The sequence below is a fragment of the Chanodichthys erythropterus genome, chromosome 20, assembly GCF_024489055.1.
Source record: "Chanodichthys erythropterus isolate Z2021 chromosome 20, ASM2448905v1, whole genome shotgun sequence".
Lineage (NCBI taxonomy): Eukaryota > Metazoa > Chordata > Actinopteri > Cypriniformes > Xenocyprididae > Chanodichthys > Chanodichthys erythropterus.
Genome location: NC_090240.1, coordinates 30963104 through 30988866, shown reverse-complemented (window position 1 = coordinate 30988866; position 25763 = coordinate 30963104). Strand labels below are relative to the sequence as shown.

The 25763-nt window shown below is 37.1% G+C and overlaps 1 protein-coding gene across 1 annotated transcript in view; it reads right to left on the bottom strand.

The window, feature by feature from the left end:
* The window catches only part of rarga (retinoic acid receptor gamma a), a 64306-nt gene that overhangs the window by 29031 nt on the left and 9512 nt on the right, over positions 1-25763 (bottom strand). Inside the window, exon 2 of the mRNA XM_067372037.1 lies at positions 18916-19208. Coding sequence (XP_067228138.1) covers positions 18916-19084 — 169 coding nt within the window. The 5' untranslated portion in view covers positions 19085-19208. The remainder of the gene's footprint in view (positions 1-18915; positions 19209-25763) is intronic.

The following is a 25763-nucleotide window of genomic DNA, read 5'->3' as shown; positions in this document are numbered from 1 at the left end:
ATATTGAAGCCATTTGTACACTAATAAGAAGTTATTGTGGTCATTTGTGGCAAATTTTACTCTCTACAATATAGTAAAGTAAATACTTTGGAGCAGATCACAACTAGAAATTTTTCCTGGTCGGGAAATAAAAATGGATTTTTCTTCAGGTTTTCATGACCATTGGGTTTGGTGCACAAATACTAGATTACCAGTCAATTCAACAAGTTCTTGCCATTCACCCCCACAATCCTAGTGCAAATTACTCCTCCTACCCCTAATAAAGCACATACACCTCCACAACACACAGCAATCAGCACTACATGACCTGGAAAAAAAACCCAAATGAAATAAATAGCTCTGCCAGTGTCAGTGCCAATGGCTTTCAGTGAGTGAACAGCTGGGAAGTGGACGGAGCCATACCAGGGTTCAAGTCAAGCAAACAGCTGAACACAATGCCAGGAGCAACAGAGGTGCCTGCGTCTCGGCCTTGCCTCATCCATCTTCACCCCCCTCCCCACCCCCGTCGGCCCGCTGCTAGTGGTACGGCCCAGCCGCCTAAGAAAAGACACCATTTCCTGTCAATCTGCGCTGCTGGTCGAGCTCTCTATAAACACATACTGCCCTTCCTTCCAAATACACTTACAATCTCCCACTCTGTGGAATTCTGCTTTTCATTTTCCCAAACCCCCTTTGCGTTTTCACACTTACAAAGAAACAAAGAGTCCTTCTCGGAGCACGTCGGGGCATGCGCAGAGAATGGTATTCATTAGGCTGTTTATTGATCTTGTGGCTCTTGACTTTGTTATGGTTCTCATTTATTTTCTTTAGGCGACCCTCATAGACACAGACAGGAAGAAAGAGTGAGAGAGTGAGGGAGAGAGAGAGAGAGGAGGAGAATATGAGTGGGGGAGAGAGAGAAAGAGAGAGTAGGGCACTTTAATGGCCCTTTTGTTTGAGCGGACAGTAAAGTATATCAATTGTAACACTGCGGTTCTTCATGTAATTGTTGTGTCATAAAGGCTGAGGGAGACAAAAGAACAAACAAAAGAACAGATCAACAAGTATCCAATGGTGGAAGGAGGAAGCTGTGAATTGTAATAAAATAACTTTTTCAAGATGGAGCAAAACTTTCAGTAAAATATCTAAAAATCCTAAAAAAAAAAAGAAAAAGGATCAGTTTTCTTGAGAAGCATAACTGCATATTAAGATATTAATTACTGCATATTTGTTTGACCTCATCACATTTAAACTTATTTTAAACATAAATCTAACAACATTTATTGATGTTTAGGCTTAAAAAAAACATTTCACCTGATTAAAGATGTATTTTCTAAAAAATACACCACCATTCAAAAGTTTTTTAATGTTTTTGAAAGTCCGTTATGCTCACCAATCGCTCCATTTATTTGATTAAAAAAAACAGTAAAAACAGAGATATTGTGAAATATTATTACAATTTAAAACAACTGGTTTCTATTTGAAAATATTTTAAAATGTAATTTTCAGCATCATTACTCCAGTCTTCACATGATCCTTCAGAAATCAGGCTAATATGCTAATTTGCTGCTCAAGAAACATTTCTTCTTGTTAAAGTTGAAAACAGTTGTGCTGCTCAATATTTTTGTGGAATCCGTGATATATTTTTCAGGATTCTTTTATGAATAGAAAGTTCAAAATAACAGCATTTATTTAAAATAGAACTTTTTTTAGGTCTGTCAAAATAACGCAGATTAATCCATTCTGTATTGACCTTTGAACCTGGAGCCGTTCAAAGTAAGCACCGTCTTTGCACTCTCTCTACCTCACACATAATAATCTAAATCAACTGACACAATGCTAAAAGTTCGTAAAACCGAATCCATGTTTCATGAGGCGCATTCGGAGAATGTTTTTCCTGAATAACCGCTAGGTGTGAATAGTGCTCAAAAGAACGTCACCTCATCTTCTCTTACAGGCGCCCTTTAGTGCAGCTGACATAAACCACACTTTCAGTGAACAAAAAGAAAATCCTAGTAATTCAGTGGTGAAGTCATGTAGTCGTGATTCGCACGCAACGCGTCAACGTCCGCTAATGACCAATTCGCAACCTAATAACTCATTTGAACAGATTAATTTTAATGAATCATCTGTCCACACAGTCTATAATGAATCATTTACTCGAACAACTCTGAAATGAGAACATAAGTGTGCTGCTTACCCCATTTAGCAAGAGTGCTTAGTAAAATTAGCCTTAATAATCCACAATATTTTCAGGTTATTTAAATGACAATGTGTAGTAAATTAGGCCTACCTATAAAATCAGTTAGTTTAGACTGGAGTGAGGTGAAACCAGAACAAAGCAAGTTGTTGTTAGCTAGGTGCATTCAATTGTATATGGTAGAAAATTATATTATTTCAGGTTTAGCAAAACAGCATCTTCTCTTACAAAGCTATAAAATCTCTTTTTTTTTTTTGCAAAGAGGGCAAGAAAGAATTACAGTGAGAGTGACGGGTGCTTTATCGTCAGTATCGGTACTGTTTGTGTGGATGACCATGTCTGTCACCACCGAAGACCATTTTTGACCCATGAAAAACCCTGCATTGATTCATTTGAATTGAAAAATGTAATACTTTCACAGCAAAAATTATGTATGCGATTAATTTAGATTAATTAATCACAGAGTATGTAATTAATTAGATAAAAAATTTTAATCGATTGACAGCCCTACTTTTTTTGTAACATTATCTACTTTTGAATGGTTAATGTATCTATTCAATATCAACATTTTATTTTTATTATGATGCTGAAATCAAACAAAATATATGGCTTAATTGAATGTTTTTCTTATTTTAAGAATAATTACATTTAATAAAAATATTTTTAAAAAATAGCTTAATTTAAGATATACTTTCTGAAAATATATTTTAATATTAATGCAGTGTTGCTTCTCAAGTGAACTAATCTTGTTTTAAAGATGTTTATACTTGACAACAAAACAAAGATACAGAGCTACTACTTTTACATTTTGTATGTTAAAGCTCGTGTTTCACTTTAATTAAACAAAAACGATGCATTTTTATGTAGATGAATGATGTATATAAAAAGATTCTGATGACCAGAGATTTTTCTTCAGTTCCAAACCACACATTCTCAACTTTTTCCACAGCTACACTTCTTACTGTTGAAATTCGATATTGTGGTACTGCTAATATTGTCAGCTCCTCTGTGATAAACTGATTGTTTTTTTTTCCCTCATGGATAAAAGCGCCTGCGTATTGTCATTCAGAGACATAAACTGTTCTAACTCTGCAATTTCTTCTCTCCCGCTGAAAATCTTTTGTTAGAAACTGCTCCGTGTAGTCTGAGAGTGAAAAAAAAGAGTTGACTTGGACATTTAATCCAACTTCATAGTGCTGACCCAAGTTCCTCCCCCTCCCTCCCTTCCCCAGCCAAGGAGGTTGAACTCCAGAAGAAATCCCCACTGGGCCACTAACTTTCCCCCAACTTATCCTGCTCTCCCTCCCTCTCTTTCTCTCTCTCTGGAGCTCAAGCTATTCTCCATCACTCTCCACCACCTCCACTCCCTCGTTTTCCCTCCTTTTCCTTCTGTTTTCAAACTTATACTCATCCAACCCTGCTACAGTTTTTAAACAACCCAGAGGAACATCTTTAAAGACAGTTTTGTTTTTGCTCTGTCTTAAAGGCCTGGCTCTTCCATACTTCTCTCTCTCTCTCTCTCCCCCACCATTCCCTCCTTCCTGTCATGTGACAAAACTCCGATGACAAACAGAGCCAGAACTGCTAGAAATCCATCTCACTTAGCTGGCTCCCTGTCATCTCTGCTTTCCAGGCCAGACGAGCCGCACCAGATGAGCCGATCTCAGGCGTCCTGTCACCAAACCGAGCGTCAGAATCAGGTTTAACAGCCGCATGACTCACTGATGTGGACCTCAGATAGCAGACACAATGCATTAGAGATATTAGCCAGGACTGGTTTGCCTGTGTGTGGCCTCAAAGGAATGAAAAATCACAAAGGAGATCTCTTTAATACCTCAACTGTTTCTCCTAGACAGTGATGAGATTAAATGGAGGGCAAATTAAGTCTACTGCTACTCAGATTTTTATCTTGAGAAAAAAATCCTTTCAAAACCTTTTATGTTTTATTTGTGTCTATTTGTATTAACAAGCTATTTTAGGACATCTGGGATTTAAAGGGATAGTTCACCCACCTTCACGTCATAACAAACCTGTATGACTTTCTTCTGTAGGAAATATTTTGAAAAAATGTCTCTTTTTCTTCTTCTGGACACCACTGACTTTCAAGTCAAGTCAAATTTATTTATATAGTGCTTTATATTGTTTTAAAGCAGCTTCATGGTAATAAACAAGAAAATAACAGTATTATTGTTACAAAGTTCTTTAACGGTTAGTTCACCCAAAAATGACAATTCTGTCATTATTTACTCACCATCATGTCGTTCCAAACCCGTAAGATTTTCGTTCATCTTCGAAACACAAATGAAGATCTTTTTAATGAAATCTGAGTGATGTCGGTCCCTCTATTGACAGGTACAAAACTACCACTTTGATGCTTCAAAAAGTTTATAAAGAGATCACAAAACTAATCCATATGAATTGAGCGGTTTAGTTCAAATTATGTGAAGAGACACAATCAATTTATATGATGAGCAAATTGAATTTAGGCTTTTATTCACACATTTTTGGGTGAACTAACCCTTTAAATTATTAAAGGTGCCATCGAACGTTTTTTTACAAGAAGTAATATAAGTCTAAGGTGTCCCCTGAATGTGTCTGTGAAGTTTCAGCTCAAAATACCCCATAGATTTTTTTAAATTAATTTGTTTAACTGCCTATTTTGGGGCATCATTAACTATGCAATGATTTAGGCTGCGGCCCCTTTAAATTGCGCGCTCCCTGCCCCCCTGAGCTGTCGACTATAATACAGTGCATTTACAAGGTTCACATAGCTAATATTACCCTCAAATGGATCTTTACAAGATGTTCATCATGCATACTGCTTGCATGCGTCGGATCATGTATAGTATTTATTTGGATGTTTACATTTAATTCTGAATGAGTTTGATAGTAGCTAGGCTGCAGCTAACGGAGCTAAAACTAACATTACACACTGTTGGAGAGATTTATAAAGAATGAAGTTGTGTTTATGAATTATACAGACTGCAAGTGTTTAAAAATGGTGACAGTTCTTGTCTCCGTGAATACAGTAAGAAACGATGGTAACTTTAACCACATTTAACAGTACACTAGCAACATGCTAACGAAACATTTAGAAAGACAGTTTACAAATATCACTAAAAATATCATGTTATCATGGATCATGTCAGTTATTGCTCCATCTGCCATTTTTCGCTATTGTTCTTGCTTGCTTACCTAGTCTGATGATTCAGCTGTGCAGATCCAGACGTCCTTCCCTTGTGTAATGCTTTGAACATGGGCTGGCATATGCAAATATTGGGGTCATACATATTAATGATCCGGACTGTTACGTAACAGTCGGTGTTATGTTGAGATTCGCCTGTTCTTCGGAGGTCTTTTAAACAAATGAGATTTATATAAGAAGGAGGAAACAATGGAGTTTGAGACTCACTGTATGTCATTTCCATGTACTGAACTCTTGTTATTCAACTATGCCAAGGTAATTTCAATTTTTAATTCTAGGGCACCTTTAAACAAATAGAATTTCAGCTGTAAAGCAGCTCTAGAAAGACAAGAGTTTCATTATTCAGCTCAATTATTCTCATCCAACAGTGTCAGTGCAGTCAAATCAATAATATTACTGAATATTAAGTGTATTTTAAACCAAAATTAAAATTCGAAATATCTTCTTTTGTGTTTTACAGAAGAAATAAAGACAAACAGGTTTAGTACAACATGAGGGTGAGTAAATTATGACAGAATATTAATTTTTGGGCAGACTATCCCTTTAAATGAAACATAATTAACTCCATTATGTCTCCTGAGCTATGAAAGAACAACCTCTGAGCAAGAAAATCTCCCCTGGGGCATGAAATGTTTATACGAAGGACTGATTGAGCATGCATTGCCTATTCTGCTAGTTTTTTTTTTATTTTATTTTTTTATAAATCTGTGTACCATGTTATACAGCTCAGGAAGTTTGTGCAGAGTGTAAGCAACAGAGAGTCATGTGTTTCTGTGTATGGATGTGTCCAGACAGATTGCCGGCGATGACAGAGACACAGAACACCACTCCATTTCAGCTCCGTCTGCGCACGCACACCTCAGATTACCACAACTAGTCCTTGTAGCTCCATCAGGAAACACGCAAATGTGGACACACATACACATACCATTCAAACACACATTTTGAGTCATGAAACATACACCTTTGGCACACACAAAACACTTTACAACACTCAATTTCAACAGCATGTCCTATGCAAAAGTATGCATGTTTAAACACATTGACACATTCCAGAATTCCCGGCATATGAGCGACTGTAGCCACAAACACGTAATTAAGTAAAATTAGCAATGCTACTAACTACATTTTCAGTAATAACATAATAGCTACAAAAGTTTGTAATTCTTATTATTAATAATAATAATCCCAAATCTTATTAAAATAAATAAAATAATTAAATAAAATAACAATAGTTCCAAATTAAGTGAAATAAAACAAAATAAATGTGATAGCTCCAAAATATGTAAAACATTTATAAATAAATAATAAAATTAAATAATTCCAAAATTTGCACAAAAAAAAAAAAAAATTATATATATATATATAGACGCATTTCAAATTAATAAGTTAATTCACACAGATCAAGCAAATGAATGGATTAAAAAAATTACTCACTTATTTAAGTCTCATTGCAGCATTTTAAATGCTTAAAGTTAATAAAAGTTAAAGTTAATAATTAAAAAAAACACTAATCCATTTTTTATTTTAATGTATAAAGTAGCATTTCTAACAGATTAGCGTGACTGAACTGTAACCATTTTAAAATCATGAATAGCTTGAGGCTTAAAAGTATTCAGCAGTACTGCCTCAGTTTAAAAACTCCCATCCCAACACCACCGCTCGGACATTCATCATGGCGTCTACCTCAAGCAATATCGTACACATGTTTGGCTCCGAGAAGACATGTAATCTTATCCTGACATCTTACTCGTACACACAATACATCTCCTCGAGAATCTGGAAGTGTCACTTGAAGACCAGACCAGAGGGGAAAACAGAGCTAGAAGACAGGCTGTTCCAGTCTTCACTCGTGTTCTGCACCGCATAAAAAAGAAACAGTAAAACTTTTCACAAACTTATCAAACTTGGCCATCTCTCAAACAAGGCTTCGCTCTATCTCTGTGCCTCTTTCTTTCCCCCACCCCCCGCCATTTCTTTCTCTCTCTTGGCATGCCAGTACTTTTACTTCTTTAGTATTCTCATGACTTTTGACATGAGGTATTCAAAACTGGAAACCACATGTTTTGTAGTTATGATCTTAACTGGCAAAAAGTTACCCACTCCTCCCCCTGACTTTTAGGCCACACCCCTTTGGACAAGTTCCCTCCCCACAACCTCTAGGAAGCCCCTCCCATGCCCGGTCGCCATGGCAGAATCCTCATACTGCACGTGCCCAGTCCTGCCTGTTGCAAACAGTGAAGCTCCGCCCCATCTCAACGCTAGTCTCTTTATCTTCATCTGTCATCATGCTAAAATGCCAGTGCACTCTTTACCTTTCAATGCTCGCTCACACTCTGTGCCTCAACCTAACACACTGTCTCTCACCTCCGCTATAGTCTGTCTTCTTGGAACAGTGGGATCAAGGAAGGAAATCCACATAGGAGTGGAGGAGTATAGAAGGGGCAGAGGGGAGGAAAGTAATCCACCGGATTTTCGGGATAGAGTCAGTTGAGCTGAGATTCCATTTGTGAACAATTTGCAAAATTCCCAAACTGAGCTCTTAATGACCTGGCAGAGAGAGGCCACTTCTGACTCTGTCTCCCACTCGGACTGCGGTTACGCCAACTCTCCAAAAAACAGACAAGTGTGGGAGTCGGTCGTGGCCAAAATATTAACAAAGGCTTCATGAATTCCCTTTTACACAAAGGGCCCTGCATTGCATATGTGACTACAGCAATATAGACAGAATACTAGAGAATAAAAAAAGCAGAAACATCCTCTATCAATGACAGACGACAAAGCACTGAAGCACTCTGTACATCAGTGCACGTTATTAGATAGATAGATAGATGCCTCTGTGTGTGTGTGTGTGTGTGTGTGTGTGTGTGTGTGTGTTTGTCTTTGTAACCTGGCCAACATCACCTAGGTCACACAGGTAAGGAAAATAATGTTAGCCAACAGCCAAAGAGATATTTAGGCATTGTTTTAGGTTACTTCTAGTAGGCAGTACAGCCTTTCAAAAATCCTGATAATAGTTAAAGTGCCCCTATTATGGCATTTGAAATGTTTCTATTTTTGTTTTGGGTCAAAAAACACTTTCATTGTCTTATAATATGCATTTATTTGTACCTTATTTGCTCAACGACTCCCAAACAATTCACTCAACGATTCATTTTTTCCAAACCCCCATTTGTGTGACGCTAATCTGCGGTGATTGGTCAGATGACCTCCGCTGGTTAACACACAGTACAATGCAGTGCTTGCATCCCTTACATTGTATTATAATAATGATGGAGCTCCGCTCTGTTCTAAAAATAAAAACTCAGAGAGGAAATAAGTTGTTTTGTGTTTATGTTAGCAAACCTAGCCAACAGCTCGGTGGTAAACACCCAAACAGTCATGGAATAAGCATTAGCCCAATGCAGAAACGTATTGATAAAGCACTGCAATATCATAACTCCAAGTAATAACAACGAAAAACATTTGACACATTTCTAGACAATTGCGAGCGAACACATATTGCTGTTAGCTGGTTAGCCGGAGACCTACAAGTGTACAGAACACACGCAACTAAATATGTATAGTGCATGCTACGAAGAACATAACAGCAACAATTATTAATCATACCTACAGGTTGTAATTCGGAGGAGGAAAAGCTGGTCCAAATAAACTGGGTACTGACCTATCCTTCAATAGCAACCGGCTTGCGAATCCCTCGTTGAACGCATTTAGGTTGAAGAAGCAGTCGTCAGTAAAATAACGAGAACACAGCACAAAGTTTGGGGCTATACTGCTGTGGTATTGTTGTAAAGATGAACTTTAACCACAGATTCTTCACACATTGGCAGTGTTTGAGTTTTCCCTGGTGTCTGCGTGTGCAATAAGTGGGACGTCACAACGAAAAGGCTTGGGATTCGTTTTACAAACGACTTGTTTAATTGATGCAGTGTTGACTCTTACTTTAGAGAGACAATAACTTTATATACGGTGCACTTTCAGATTTTAAACTTTGCAGGATGTTTTCATTTACTTAGAGCTATGTTACACACTACATGAAAGGTAATTTTCAAAAATCCATAATAGATGCACTTTAAAACACTAATCATATGCAAGTTAGTTATAACATTAACGTTGAAAAAATTATTTATTACTTTACATGTGATGCATAACTGCATAAAATATTAGGATTTATTTTCAGAAAATTAATTTTTAAAGGGGACCTATAATGCCCCTTTTACAAGATGTAATATAAGTCTCTGGTGTCCCCAGAATGTGTCTGTGAAGTTTCAGCTCAAAATATCCCACAGATCATTTATTATAGCTTGTCAAATTTGCCCCTCTTTGGGTGTGAGCAAAAACACACTGTTTTTGTGTGTGGCCCTTTAAATGCAAATGAGCTGCTGCTCCCGCCCCCTTTCCAGAAGAGGGCGGAGCTTTAACAGCTCGTGCTTCAGTTGCTCAACAACAACAAAGCTGGAGAATCTCACGCAGCCAAAATGAGGATTGTCAGTAACGGTGTTCATCCTTACATTGTTCAAACCGGAGTCAGACACTGATGGAGAGACTCAGGAAGAAGTTACAACTTTTAGAATGACACTGGATGTTTCTGAACGGTTAGTGGATAAATTTATGTAGTTGCTGTGGAGTTGATTCAACTCATCCACTAGCATGTGACGTCATGTTAATCTTTTACATGCAAATCCAGCATTGAATTGACCCTCGTTTGTGAAGCAGTCCGGTGTAAAATGACGGCATGGTAACTACAAAACTCTTCCTTTTCTCTAAAACAGCCCAACATGGCCTCGTACCCTTTGTTGTGTGTTCTCGGAGACAAGGTTTATGTAAATTTTGGGGTTTGTGATGTCACTAACCCAGGAAGAAGCTCATTGTAGTCCCTACCAGCCATTTGTTGTAGTGCCTAAAAAGTGATTTCTGTAAAAGAAAATATCTCCCTTTGCACTGAACTTTGAGCGTCGTAGCTTTGCAGATGTTGTTTATTCTCAAACAGAAACATTACACACTAACTAAAGTTAAAAAAGTGAAATCATAACCAACCACCCCTTTAGTTTAAATGTATTTTTTCTTACTGCACTGGCACTTTAAATTATAAACAAGTCAAAAACAAGTGAAAAATCTGCCAGATCAGTAAGACAAAATCTACTTGTATTCAAGATCAAATCTATGAAAACAAGTCTTTTTACATTTTAGATATTTTAACTGGAAAACAAGGCAAACAAATGATTATTAATAATATGATTTTTTACAGCGAATAATAGCAAATAAAGATTTGAACAAGAAATGTTACCACTGGGATACACTGAGATGCTCTTGTGGGTGACCTCGACCTTCCGCCTCCATGTCCTCAAAAGTAAATGTCAGTTATGTTTCAGAAAGGGAGTATCCTACACTCAACTGCAAACTTGTATTCAATCCTGGCGCCATTCTGGTACGAAACACCCACTGTCCATGATCCAATCAATTCCCAATGGATAAAATCAAGTCCCGGCCTACATTTTTTTCCACTTTGAATATTTTGTTTCAATCAGAAAATATACCATATTAAGATAGTAAAATGCACTGAGAATAGCATTTGATGTTGACTATAATGTTGAATTCTCCATCATCTTTCATGGCCAACTTCATCTGCTTCCAGCCAAACTAGACTTTAAAAGTCAAACCATCAAACAACAAAAACAATGTGTTTTAAAATGCACAATAAGAATGATAAGACCCTTAGATAACTGATCCATCCACCAAAACACCTCAATCTCTGACTGTTTACAGTAGAAGTGCTGATGGTGATGAGTGAAGGAACGGAGAGGAACCTGGCAGGAAAGCAGAGGCGGAGATGAAAGATGGTGGAATCTCTGAGGAAATGGAGAAGTGTTCAGACACACGCATTGCTCTCATTTCATTTTGATCCCTCTTGCACACAAACTCATGCCAGCTGCGATGGAAAGCCAACACTTTGACGGGAAAATGTTTCTGTAAATAAATAATCTGATACAATGTAGTGCTTGTGCCTTGGCCTTTTAATGACACGGATTCATTATTTTCCTCTTTTATAAACACATCTCCCTTTCAATGATCCTTTATTCTATGTGTGATCACTCAGGGCTGCACGATTAGGATAAAAATCCTAATTTGTTAATTAACAATTTTTAATTTATTGATTGATATTAATTTTACATAATCAATTACATAATTAATAAAATTTACATTCAAATTACTTATTTATAAAAAAAAAAAAAAAGATTAATTTTGTCATTTAAGTTTTCGCTAAATCAGACAGAAATGGTTAATATAATTGTGATGAAATTATAAACAAAAAGCCAGCAAAGTGATAATGCTGGAAAATTCTCCCATTGTTATAAAAAAAAAGTTACTGGAATATAAATCTAGTTCTAATTTACACCATATCTACACCTTGTTTTATTGCATTAAAGGGTTAGTTCTCCCAAAAATGAAAATTCTGTCATTAATTACTCTCCCACATGTCGTTCCACACCCGTAAGACCTTCGTTCATTTTCAGAACACAAATTAAGATATTTTTGATAAAATCAAATGGCTCAGTGAAGCCTACATTGCCAGAAAGATAACTAACACTTTCAGATGCCCAGGTACTAAATACATTATTAAATTAAATAGTTCATGTGACTGCAGTATTTCAATCTTAATGTTATGAAGCAACAAGAATACTTTTTTATCATCAGAATTCATCAAAAAATATCTTAATTTGTGTTCCAAAGATAAATGAAGGTCTTATGGGTGAAGATAGAATGACATGAGGGTGAGTAATTAATGACATTATTATAATTTTTGGGTGAAATAACCCTTAAGGTGTTACTGCATCTACATTGCAAGTGAGTAGCAAAAAATTCAAGTCTTCTTGCTTTGGTACTAAAACAAAATAAGGTAAAACATAAAACAGTTATTTGCAGATCAGACTGCAAAACATTAGTTCATGAAGACCATTATTGAAAGGATTATATACTAATTTAAACGTCTTGAACTGGCTGCTGCATTCATGTACACAAAACACATGTCTGTGATTGGTTAAAAAGCTCAAACTCAGCAAAAATCAGTCATGAATAATAAAAAAAACATGGAATGCTGTAATCATCACTTCACTAAGCACTGCAGCTGGAATCATATTTGATTTATTGTGCAACCTTAAAATGAGTGCTTGTCATATAATGTTTCAATCTAATATCTCCCAGAGCTTTTGAATTAGTTTGTCATATGCAAATACGTCACCAGATATGGTCTCAATTATATAACCAAGCACAAAAGCACTATTACACTACAGTAAGTAGGCTGCACATATTAATGCGTTTACTGTGTGAAAGTGTGTGACTGTACTGATCTATTCCTGCGGGGGCAGCGAACAACAAAATGTTTGCCTTTCACTCGATGACAAGCTGGAACAAGCACGCTGTTCTTTTTTATACAATACAAATGCCTTCACACAACAACTTGGCCCTGGTTGCAACAATAAAAACTCAAGCTCGCAAGCCAAAAGGGAACTAATATCATTGATATGTGCGGCAAAAGAGCGAGAGAGACAGCTGGACTGTGCACGGCCCTAACAGGAGTATTAGATTAGAGCCACACGGTCTCTGTCTGGTTAAAGGAAATGACCAAGCAGCCTTTCAAAACATCCCTCTTGGCGGCTTGGAGCAAGGCCTCCTCCCCTGATTGGTAAAAGGTTTCAGGAGCGTTTGAGGGCTCAGTTGAGATGCTATCACATGGTAAGTGCTGGTAATGGGCTTCCAACTGTTTGTTTGAAGAGCTCCGATAATGACAGGGATCAACTGATAGCGACTTCTGCAGGCCGGCACGTAAGACTCCCACATGGAGACTCACACCGGTGACCCCACGTGCACAGCTGCTTTACACAATCGGTGTCAAAACAACGGCGGAGCTCCAAAGATGGACATTTCACCCCCAAAAGCTTTGAGTAGGAGAGAGAAACCTCTGTGTTATATTATTAAAAAAAGGAACAGCATGTTAAAAAACAGCAAGAGAGAACCAAAATTACCATGCTGGACCAGGAATGCTTCTTGGTGTAGGGTTCAAAAAAAAACTTTTTCAAATCAGACTAGTCAGTGTACTCCTGAATGACTTGTCAACTAATAAATCTCAAGAAAGCCCTATATAATTAGGCTGTATTCACCTGACACCAACAGGATACCTGACCCTGACCCCAAAGAACTGCATACTCTTACATAAGAGTAGTGAAGCTCCGCCCACAATTGGTGAAGATCTGCCCTATTAGCTTAGCTCCTCCCCTGAGTGATGTTCCATGTTTATCTCCTCACCAGAGCATTTAACAGTAACGTTCAAGTTAGAAAAGTATTCTTATTAAAGCTACTAAAGTTATTTAATCAAGAGCAATGAGTGATTTTCTGTTTTTCTTTTGTTGTTTGGTTCATATTAACAGCATACACAGCATTAGGTACCGTATATAATGATGCTGTAGATCTAACATGTGATTTCTTTCCCTGCTGTTTACATTCACCACCATAATCGACTGTGTTTGTGAACTTTTGTGTGTTTTTGACATAACCTTGTGTGTATTTCACAGTTTAAGCACAAAAAGACGTGTAAGAGAAATCAGTTTAAAGGGTTAGTTCACCCAAAAATGAAAATGATGTCATTAATGACTCACCCTCATGTCGTTCCAAACCCGTAAGACCTCCGTTCATCTTCGGAACACAGTTTAAGATATTTTAGATTTAGTCCAAGAGCTTTCTGTCCCTCCATTGAAAGTGTATGTACGGTAGACTGTCCATGTCCAGAAAGGTAATAAAAACATCATCAAAGTAGTCCGTGTGACATCAGTGGGTTACTTAGAAGTTTTTGAAGCATCGAAAATACATTTTGGTCCAAATATAACAAAAACTACGACTTTATGCAGCATTGTCTTTTCTTCCGGAATCCTTTCCATTGAATTGATTCCATTGAATTGATTCAATTGAATTGATTCCATTGAATCCTTTCATCTGTCGGCGTTGGTAATGCATTATTACGTTTTTTTTTGGCAATGAGGACATTCACTACATGCACACTTACGCACCATTTTAAAAAATATAGCAATACCAAAATACAAACAATGCAGAATAGCTTGAATACAGCGTGCGTCTCCCTCAGACTGTAAACGAAGCTCGGGCGCACCGGATAACACGTCAGCAGCGTCACTGCGGAGTCGTGAACCCGGTTTGACAACAGACCCGGAAGAGAATACAATGCTGAATAAAGTCGTAGTTTTTGTTATTTTTGGACCAAAATGTATTTTCGATGCTTCAAAAACTTCTAACTGACCCACTGATGTCACATGGACTACTTTGATGATGTTTTTATTACCTTTCTGGACATGGACAGTATACCGTACATACACTTTCAATGGAGGGACAGAAAGCTCTCGGACTAAATCTAAAATATCTTAATTTGTGTTCTGAAGATGAACGGAGGTCTTACGGGTGTGGAACGACATGAGGGTGAGTCATTAATGACATCATTTTTGGGTGAACTAACCCTTTAAGGGGGAGGCAAGATGTGTGTGCTCAGATAACAATTTATCAGAAGTTTAAACTGATATGGCTTTAAAAGCATGCAAATAACTATCACGAAGACGAAGAACTGCGATATCTCATGAGCGTGGCCAAGATAGAGATAATAATAAAAAACAAACAGTATCCAAAGCACGAGTTGTACAGACTCTGCCCTCTTTTGGAAAGTGGGGTGGGGAGCAGCAGCTCATTTGCATGCACGAAAATAGGCGTTTACAACATGGCATAATAAATGATTCGTGGGGTATTTTGAGCTGAAAAATCACAGACACGTTCTGGGGAGACCAGAGACTTATATTACATCTTGTAAAAGGGGCATTATAAGTCCCCTTTAAAATGGTTGAAAAGGAAAATTGACAATTTTGCAATGAAACAAAAAACTAATTTTTGCCGTAAAAATGTGGTATTGAAACAATTTTCACTCAGAAATTTCTCTAGTAAATTTACAATTATTTACAAAGAAATAGCAAGTAACACATTGAAATTTTGATGTAGAAAGATTGAAATTAAAATTTCTTGTAATACATTCCTCTAATAACCATAGTTTTATTTACAACTTTTAGCATCATTTTTCCTACAGTCACAGCCCTATCAGAACTGCTGGTGTAGAGAAACGGTATAAGGATCTGTCTCAGGTGATCCGATCACAAGTGGTGAGATAAGACGGATCACTATTTCAAGGGGAAGGTCTCTGATTTTGTAGCTCATACAGTAGAGGATGGCGCTAACAATGCCAAGGTCTTGGGTTCGATTGACAGGGAATGCATGTCTGTCAAATGCATAAATGTAAATATAAATACATAACTCACTTCATCATTATGTTACTGCACAAAAAAGTTAAAAACTGTGAAAAATATATTTGTTAAAAAAAAAGTTATATTAGCTGTCAGCTCTATGCCAACTGCACATCTTCGGAAGGTGCTTGAACCTGTCAGCAAGAATATCTGCTTGAACACCCCTTTCTGAAGTTGGCCAAAGCATGATCTTCTCTGGGAAATGATACACACCGGCCTATGGAAGAATGCAGGACTAACACGCAGATGCACTCAAAGACAGGACTTCAGTATGTTGGGCCTTTATGAGCTGGGAATTTTTGCAGTCTAGCCGACAGTCAGCTCTGACAACAATGAAGAGGCCTGTTAAACCAACTCCTGCAAAAACAGCACCAAGCCGATTGCTCGTCTGCCTTTGTTTCCCCTCGTCTCAGAGCCAGGGATGAGAATGGCTCAGTAAAACAACTTGTGACATGCCTGTCTAAAAAGAATGTCAAACGGCATACCCAAAAGCAAATTAGGGCCTCTGTGGTCTTGACTCTCACCCAATTCCTGGCATTGCTTAGGGCCCGATGTGCTTTTGGATATGCAAACGACCAGAGGGAGGCAGAAACTGTTTCCAGTTTAAAAATGAGTTAAATTTGCCTTTTTAAAAGTCACTGTGAATTACCATTGGCAACTCATTTTATTTTAGTCGTCCTAATTCAGAGTAAAACTACACTCTAAAAATTAAAAAATGCTGGGTTAAAATCAACCCAAATTGGGTTAAATACAGACAAACTCAGCAGTTGGGTTGTTTTGTCCCATCGGTTGGGCAAACGTTTAACCCAACCGCTGGGTCAAAACAACCTAATCGCTGGGTTCATCCATATTTAACCCAGCTTGGGTTGTACTTTTATTTAACTCAACCATTGATTAAAAAATGACTATAGGGCTGGCTTAAAATGAACCCAAAATATGTTGGAAATTAAAAATCATACACATAATTACTCGAGGCAACAGTAACAATCAAAAGGTGAACATTTATTAATAAGCAATTCAATAAATGTTTATTATTTAATTATTATTTATTAAAATTATTACTAAATGTACATTTATAAAACATATTAATAAATTAGAAAAATTAAATGTAAAAAAATATATATGTTTAACTCCAACCTAATTTGGGTGCATTTTAAACAAGCAATATAGTAATTTTTAAACAATTGTTGAGTTAAATAAAACTACCCAGCAGTTGGGTTAAACGTTTGACCCAACCTGCTGGGTAGTTTTATTTAACTCAACTATTGTTTAAAAATTACTATAGTGCTTGTTTAAAATGAACCCAAAATAGGTCAAAACAGTCTCTGGGTTTGTTCATATTTAACCCAACTTGGGTTATTTTTAATGCAGCATTTTTAGAGTGTAGGGTTAGAAAAACTGGGTGGGACTTGTATTGGATGCATCCCTGCTGAATAAACGTTTTCAAAATCTTTCAATAAAATGTATTGACCCAAAACCTTAAGAGTATTGCATATTAGAAAGGAGGCAGATTGAATGTGGATTTGCCAAAGCAATGGCTATTTGTTATCAATATCCAATAGGCCGTGTGTGACATCAGTGGAAAGGAAAATCATTTCAGAGGAAGGATAAGTTTAAAACTTGGAAGTAAAACAAGAATGTAAATAAGGTTAAGATTGCAAGGTTTTCCACAAAGCCAATTTCAGGCCGTCTGCATATGCAAGGCAAAATATGTTTCTCATTTTCATGACCAGGAAACAGAGAAGGCTTGTTTATTGTGTATTCGTCAATGCGTTTTCACAGCAGGGTGTGTTATTGGATTCCACCGCACCAGGACGTCATCCCCAGGTGCTTCCATCACCCCTCCCTCGCTCTCTCTTTCTCCCTCTCTCTGTAAATACCTATTGGATTAGGTGGGCAGCTGTAGGGGGGTGGGTACTGATTGACATCTAAAAGGCTGGAGTGTTGTTCAGACTTGCAGAGGAGTAAAAGAGGCACAGCAGGAGACGGCGAGTAGTGTATATCTGTGCGTGTGTGTGTTTTGAGGAGGGGGAACGCATAGTCTTCTGCTTTGTTGTTGCCATCCAAACCCATCACAGATTCTCCCCTCAGGACTTGAGATGAGATTTCAGATGTCTGTGGCTTGTGTTTTCCCCTAAGCTACTGTCTAAACAAGAAAAATCCACAGACTGCTCACATTCTTGCAACACATTCTGGATCTAAAGAGCCAGTGAATGTACTACACCACAGCTAAAAAAAAAAGAAAAGAATAATAAAAAAAAAATAGAATATCTTTTGTTGAAAAACTCTGACAGCTGGTTTGTGAAAGCCGCTATTTTTCTGGAATGCTATAAAATGCATTGTAAAGGCATATTAAACCTACAAAAAGTATTTTTGCAGCATAAAATATCTGTTAAATTGCTCTTTTCCCCTCTCTCTGCCATCTGTTGTATCTCTATCCTCTCACACACTTTGCTTCTGCAGTAGGATGTAAAACAGCGCCCCCTGTGACACTAGAATAAAACAATGGACATTTTCTTTCTACAGGGTCAAAAATGCCTGCTAGAATTGCCTTTTTTTCAGGGAACAAAACTAGCTATCTAGCAAAAAATTGTAAGACTTCAAGAACATTAGTTGTAGGACACTTTGAGTCGATTCTCTTTGATAAACAAGTCTTTAAAGTTATCTTTCTCCTCTTACTTTTTTCACAGCAAAACAATAATGTTTCTGAAATACCATGAAATACCAATACTAGGTATACTTTACACACTGCATGTATAAGCCTATTACTTCTACCAAAATGTGCAGCATGCAACAATCCGTACTGCACGTATCAAAATCCCACAATTCTAGATGACTGAACTGAATGTAATACCGGCCATAAATTTTAAATTTCAAAATTAATTCTGCTTCACATATACTATTTTTAAAAAAGCACTATACCATGTAAAAAGTCATGTTTTTATGATTGATTTTTTTTTAGTTTAATATAAAATGCATTTGAAAAGTAGCATGATGAAGGCATGACTAAAAAGTTTCCAAGACCTACATATAACATTCAAATGTAGAATGGTAAAAAATAAAAAATAGTCCCCAGAAGTACCCGAAGAAACACCTTCTTTTGTAAGAATCTAATGCAAACATTTTCAGTAAATTAATTCCACTCATCTAATAAACAAAAGCAGAACAGGTACAATACTCACACAACGCTGCCATCTCTTTGGGAAGGTCCGCCCCAAACCGCCCAAACAGGCTACTATTGGCCAGCAGGTCGAAGGGGGAGTGGCTCCGAATGGAATTGAAGGCAAAAGGGTAGACAGCAGGTGGGAAACCGGTCATGTGACCCACCTGCCGTTCCCGGTTGGTTGCCATGGCGACGGTTGCTTGCCAAAGGCTGGTCGGGCCTGTCGTGTGCTTCAACGGACTGTGTGACAATGTTGGCAAACTTCTCAGGTATGCGTCACGGCTCCGTGTTCACTCGTACGACAGGACGTACCTTCAGGAGGAAACACATATGGTATGTTAAGCATTTGTTCAAAGAATTATAAACAGTAATACAACAGTTCAGTGAGTTCAAGCTGCTGCACCACATACACACAATGCACATTTACTCACTTTCATGTTGTTATTTCATTAGTCACTGATAAATTTCCCTCACAGTAAATTGGAGAGCACTTGTGACTGGATCGCTGGCTTAGTGAGTTAAATGGACCAATTCGAGAATGAATCACTCAAAACTCAAGTCAGATGATTAATTGAAAAGAATGACTCAAAAGAAAGATTTGTTCACTTAGTTCAATCATTAAAAATGTTTACTCACCCTCATGTCGTTCCAAACCCGTAAGACTTTCGTTCATCTTCGGAACACATGAAGATCGTTTTAATGAAATCTGGATGATTTCTGCCTCTCCAGTCTACGTAACTACCACTTAAACCCTTCAAAAAGTTCATAAAGAGATCGTAAAAATAATCTAAATTAATTTAGCGGTTTAGTCCAAGTATTTTTTGAATTAGTTGATCACTTTATATGAAGATTATTGATTTTAGGCTTTCATTTTCACATATAACCATCGATTAGCAAACATACACAGAAGCTCAACCGTACTTGCTTGAAGTGTGAGAACAAACCTCATTGGTTCTTGCGGAAGCTCAAACGTGCTTCGTAACATGAGATTTATCCTCATTGGTTCTCGTGCGTCAAGCAAACATGCTTGAGCTTCCGTTTACCCTAACTGATGTGTGAATTGATGAATGTTTATATGTGAATAAAAGCCTAAATTCAATCTGTTCATCATATAAAGTGATCGTGTCTCTTCAAAAAATTTGGACTAAACTGCTCAATTCATATGGATGTTTATGTTCTCTTTATGAACTTTTTAAAGGGATAGTTCACCCAAAAATTTAAATTTGATGTTTATCTGCTTACCCCCAGCGCATCCAAAATGTAGTTGACTTTTATTCTTCAGTAGAACACAAATGATGATTTTTAATTCCAACCGCTGCCGTCTGTCAGTCAAATAGTGACTGTCAGTCGCTTAGTGAGGTCTGATCGCGCTCTGACAACGGCAGTGATGTCTCGCGCTTATACTTCAATGAGTGCCAGACATCACTGCCGTTGTCAGAGCGCGATCAGACCTCACTAAGTGAGTGCTGAACGCAGTTGGACATAGTGGTGTTTTAGAAGTAAAAAATGATATAAATACTGTTCGGTTTCTCACACAAACCGATCGTTTCGTGTCTTAGGACATCAATGTGTCATCACGAGCCGCAGGGTTTAATTTGGACTTGTCTATGCAAGGTTTTTCGACTCTTATTGATCCAAGTTCCCATTCACTCCCATTATTTGACTGACAGACGGCAACAATTGGAGTTAAAAATCATCATTTGTGTTCTACTGAAGAATAAAAGTAACCTACATCTTGGATGCCCTGGGGGCAAGCAGATAAACATCACATTTTCATTTTTGGGTGAACTATCCCTTTAAAGCGACAAATTGGCAGTTGCGTATCTGTCAATGGAGGGACAGAAATATCTCAGATTTTATTAAAAATATCTTCATTTGTGTTCTGAAGATGAACGAAAATCTTACAGGTTTGGAACAACATGAGGGTGAGTAAATGATCTTAAATTTTTGGGTGAACTAACTCTTTTCATTAATGACTCACCCTCTGAAGATGAACGAAGGTCTTACGGAAAGCATGTCAGACCTTCGGAGCATAAAAGTCACGTGATTTCAGTAAACAAGGCTTTGTTATGTCACTAGTGTTTCGAAATGTCAATGGTTCGCGTGACTTTGGCAGTTTGATTCACGCTCCGAACCACTGATTCGAAACAAAAGATTCGTAAAGCTTCAAAGCTTCATGAAGCAGTGTTTTGAAATGGTCCATCACTAGATTTTGTTGACTAAAGTTGTTTTGTTTTTTTGTTGCACAAAAAGTATTCTTGTCGCTTCATAACATTAAGGTTGAACCACTGTAGTCACATGAACTGTTTTAAATACGTCTTTAGTAGCTTTCTGGGCATTGAAAGTGTAATTTAACTGGATGTCAATGCAGGCCTGATCTGAGCCATCAGATTTTATCAAAAATATCTTAATTTGTGTTCTGAAGATGAATGAAGGTCTTACGGGTGTGGAACGGCATGAGGGTGAGTAATTAATTGCCGTTTTTTTTTTTCATTTTTGGGAGAACTAACCCTTTAAGGAGAGTCCAGGCCTTCAGTTTATAAATGTTTTCCTCACACAAACCTATAATATGGCTTCTGAAGACTTAAAATACAGAGCATAGATCAAATGGATAATTTGCATACTTTTTAAATTAAGGTGTGGAATAATATGATGAATACATGATAACAGAATGTTAATACCTGCTGTTGAACTAATCTTTTAAGAAGCCCTAACATCACACAAACAGCAATCTGAGAGTTTCTCACATCAACCCAGCAACCAGCGCAAAAGAGCGCTTGTGTGTTTGAGATGAGGGTGGAGTCTGAGGGAAAACGATGGGGTGATATGTAAAAAAGGAGAGAGGAAAAGAAAGAGAGCACAAAAAAAGAAATGAAGGGGAGGGAAGAAAATAATAAAGTAGTAAGGAAAAAGTTAGGTTGAGGCAGGAGAAGAGAAACAGAGAAAAAGAGCGTTCTTGTCTGCTCCATTTTGAAAGGTGTCCAGACGTTTGTGGTGTTTCCAGGCTATTCCATATGATTTAAACCACCCAAACTCCACAAGAAAGAGCTTCTCTGTTTGTGCTGCCAGTCTCTCAACCCCGCACGACTACAGTCGGTCTCTCACAGACCTGAGGCCCCAACACAGGCTCCATTTGAGAAGATGAGAGCTGGAGAGGAACTGAAAGAGTTTGTCCAAACTGTTCTGCATCTTTTCAATCATGTTTCTACTCGATTTCTTTCATAAACACTTCTTTATTCATTTTATTTAACTTCTTTAATGGACAAGCAAGGTCAAAAATTAAATCAGAAACTCTGTAAACCTCAATAAATTCTGTTAGAATTATGCTTAAATCAAGAAAGCAAGATTCCTGGAACCAGAAACTCCGTAATCTTCACTAAATTCTGTTAAAACAAGAAGGCAACATTCCTGATGTCTTAATATATTACGCCATTTCAGTTCTCAAAAACATTTATCTTGTTTTCTGAATGTTTACATATTTTTTAAAAAATCTCTCTTGCACACACTTTTCAATTAGACAAAACCCATCTTCATCACTGCAGTAGTGAATGCTGGGCTGTCCCCTTCCAGTTTTTGTTCCTTCTCCCTTGAGTGATTTTTATGAGTGGGTGGTGCTGGCGGCTTGTTGTTTAAATGTGGTTTTTGAAAAATGAGCTGAGCCAAAGAATTCAGCGCTTTTTGGAAGTGCTGTGGTTTGTGAATCAGGCTAAAAAGCAAGGGAAAAATCGTGCTCATGAATTCGGCATAAACATAGGCCGAGCTGAGAGAAAGAAAAAAGGAGACTGATTCACTGACGGAGTCCGGGCACTGGGGGGCACTAGGGGGGCGGTACTCTGGCCAGGAAAGAAGCCTGGGCTTTCCAAAACACACATTCATACAGTCTCTTTCTCACTGTCGCATTAAAACACTTGCACCTGAACACATAGTATTTGAGAGAAATACTGTGCTCCCTTTCCATAACAGATGCACACAGCTCTACTATAATCCACACAATAAAACCCAAAGAAAACTCTTTCCACACACACACACACATCAAGGGTGTTTCTTGGGCACTTTTGTAGAATCGCTTAAAACACATTTTCATACTAATAATGTCCAACAGTGGATATGCATGCATCACAGGAAATTTTTTGTCAATTTTTCATGATATAATTTCCATCACATCTCAACTTAAAGATTGTTTAATAGCATTCTGTGGTTGAAATGACATTTGAAACATTTTGGAATAAACTGGCCGACCTGTTTGTCTTGCAAATATCATAGCTATCATTTTAAGTATCCTAAATACACACAATTAAATAATATTTTCACACTTTTGGGATGATTTGACAAAGTTACACCTTGACTGAAAACTAAAAACTGTAGTATTTTTTTATTGATTTTACTTTGTCACATCATGTCTCATATATCAAATATCTTAATTTGTGTTCCGAAGATGAATGAAGTTCTTACAGGTGTAGAACGACATGAGGGTGAGTAATTAATGACAGAATTTTTGGAGAGAACTAACCCTTTAAGACTGAAAAAAAAAATCCATACATAAAATGCATTTTAAAAGTAGCAAAAATAAGTGATGCAGGTATAATTAAAAAGCCTTCATGTAACCAAAAAAAAAAAGTTTAAAAAAAAAATCCCTGGGACATAATAGCACCCAAAGAAACATCCAAAAAAAGAACCTTTTGTAAGAATATAAAACAAAAGCATTCATTAATACATGCTAAAAAAATATTTTTTTCTCCCAATGTGCCATTTTCTTCCATGGCTCCAGTATACACATCTGCACAACACACACACACACACAAACACACACTCACTCCAGCCTCTCTGGTTCTGTTTCTTTCAGCAGAGCCAGTTAATTACAGCCTACTGCTGCAGGCAGCTTCAAACCACCACTAATTTAGAGTTCCATTACAGTAAACTCTTCCACATGTGCTTCCAAGCTAGGGTGGCCACGTCTAAGGAAGGAGCTCTGCAGATAGGCACACGCCCATAGCCAGCCACAACAAGGCCTTGCCATCTCTCCCCCCCCTCTCTCTTTTCCTCCAGGTCTGGTTTTCATCTGTGACTGTGTGCCCTCGAACCCATCCCTGCCCACACCGCCCCCCTTCCCCAAACCCCCTCCCGCTCCAGCTCCGTCCATGACCCCTCAGAACTGTTCCATATGTAACAGATATCATTTAGAGCTCACCATTCAAAACCACACATTGCCGTAGTCAACGTGTTTACCCTGGAGACCGAGGCAGTACAGAATAAATTCTTCGCAATTGCAGCAGAGTGAAGCCGCTCGCTGTCAGGCCAAATGCGCTATTCGCTGAATTGAAACTGTTACTGTGAACTAAAATGATATCGTAATTATGTTTTCCACACATATCAGTCAAGGTTAGGAAATATTTGTTATATATCCACCGGGAATGTTACCAGACTTCAATTTCATTTGAAACGCTGCAAGGTATAAATTATAATCAGATATCATTATGTGCTAAAACAGTCAATTAAGATGACAAAATATAAGACAAAAGACTAAAACTCATGTCTATTTTCTTAGATTAATTCTCAGATTAAGATAAAATTAAGATTATTTTAAGTTTTTAATTTATTTTTTAAATATATTTGATGTATTTATTTATTTTTAAATATATTTACTTTTTTAATATAATTATTTTTAAATGTTTTTAAATTCATTTGTTTATCTTTTTAAATGTATGTATTTTTAAAATGTATTTATTTAGCTAAATTATTTTCTTTATTAGAATTTATTTTATTTATTAAAGGTTTTATTTATTTATTTATTTATTTATTTCAAATATATTTATTTTTCAGTGTATTTAAAATGTATCTATTTGTATCTACTTTCTTTTATTTATTATTTATTAGAATTTATTTTATTTATTAAAAGGTATTTAGTAATTTTATTTAGAATTTTTATTTATTTCTAAATATATTTTTAAATGTATTTATTTTTTACATTTATTTATTTATTTATTTATTTTTTTAATGTATTTGTTAATTAATTTATTTTTTTATGTATTTATTTTAAAATTTATTTATTTTGAATTTTTTTTAATGATTATTGAAAACAGGATGGAAAATGAGATGTTCCAGCAATTAAAAAAAAAAAGTGTTCAGTATAAATAAGTATTGGACTAAATACAGCACTGAAAAACTGTCTAAATAAAAATGTCTACTGGAAATACAATATCACGCTGGCTCTCACTATAAAGTTTTAGGGCTTGCATTAACTCTAAGTCTTCTGAACTTTTGACTCTGCCAGTAGTAAGAACATCAAGAAACAACATAAGGAGGATGTTGGGAATAAAATAAAAAGCTGAAGAAAAGAAAAAAGATGAACGGCTGGAGAGAGAGAGAGAGACAGTGGAGAAAAATATCAAAATCACACCCAAAAAAACTTTTACACGGAGAGAAATAGAAAGCAGAAAAATAGTGGAAAAGAAAGGGGGGGGGGGGGGGGGGTCCAAATCTCATGCAGCCATTTGAAAAGAGGGGAACTGATTGAAAAGGGATCTGTGTGTTCCTAGAATTTTCCCAAACACAATAATGAATTAATAAAACACTTGGCGCCTGCGTATTTTCATGAGTCACATCGGCAAAGAGTTTTACAGAGTATGTTCTGCTTTTATGGCAGGCAGGCTGTGCAGAAAGTGAGCTCATTTTTAGGGCCCTCGCCCTCTCTCTCTCTGGCACAGGCCCCCGAGGCGCACACACACACACACACACACATATGTATAAGTACATACACACATGTTCTCTCATTACTGCTATTCTCTGGCTGACCCTTACACACACGCTCATTCAAACTCCTCTAGCCCGCTGTGGGCTAAGAGGGGGGCAACGGCGGGCACCCACCGC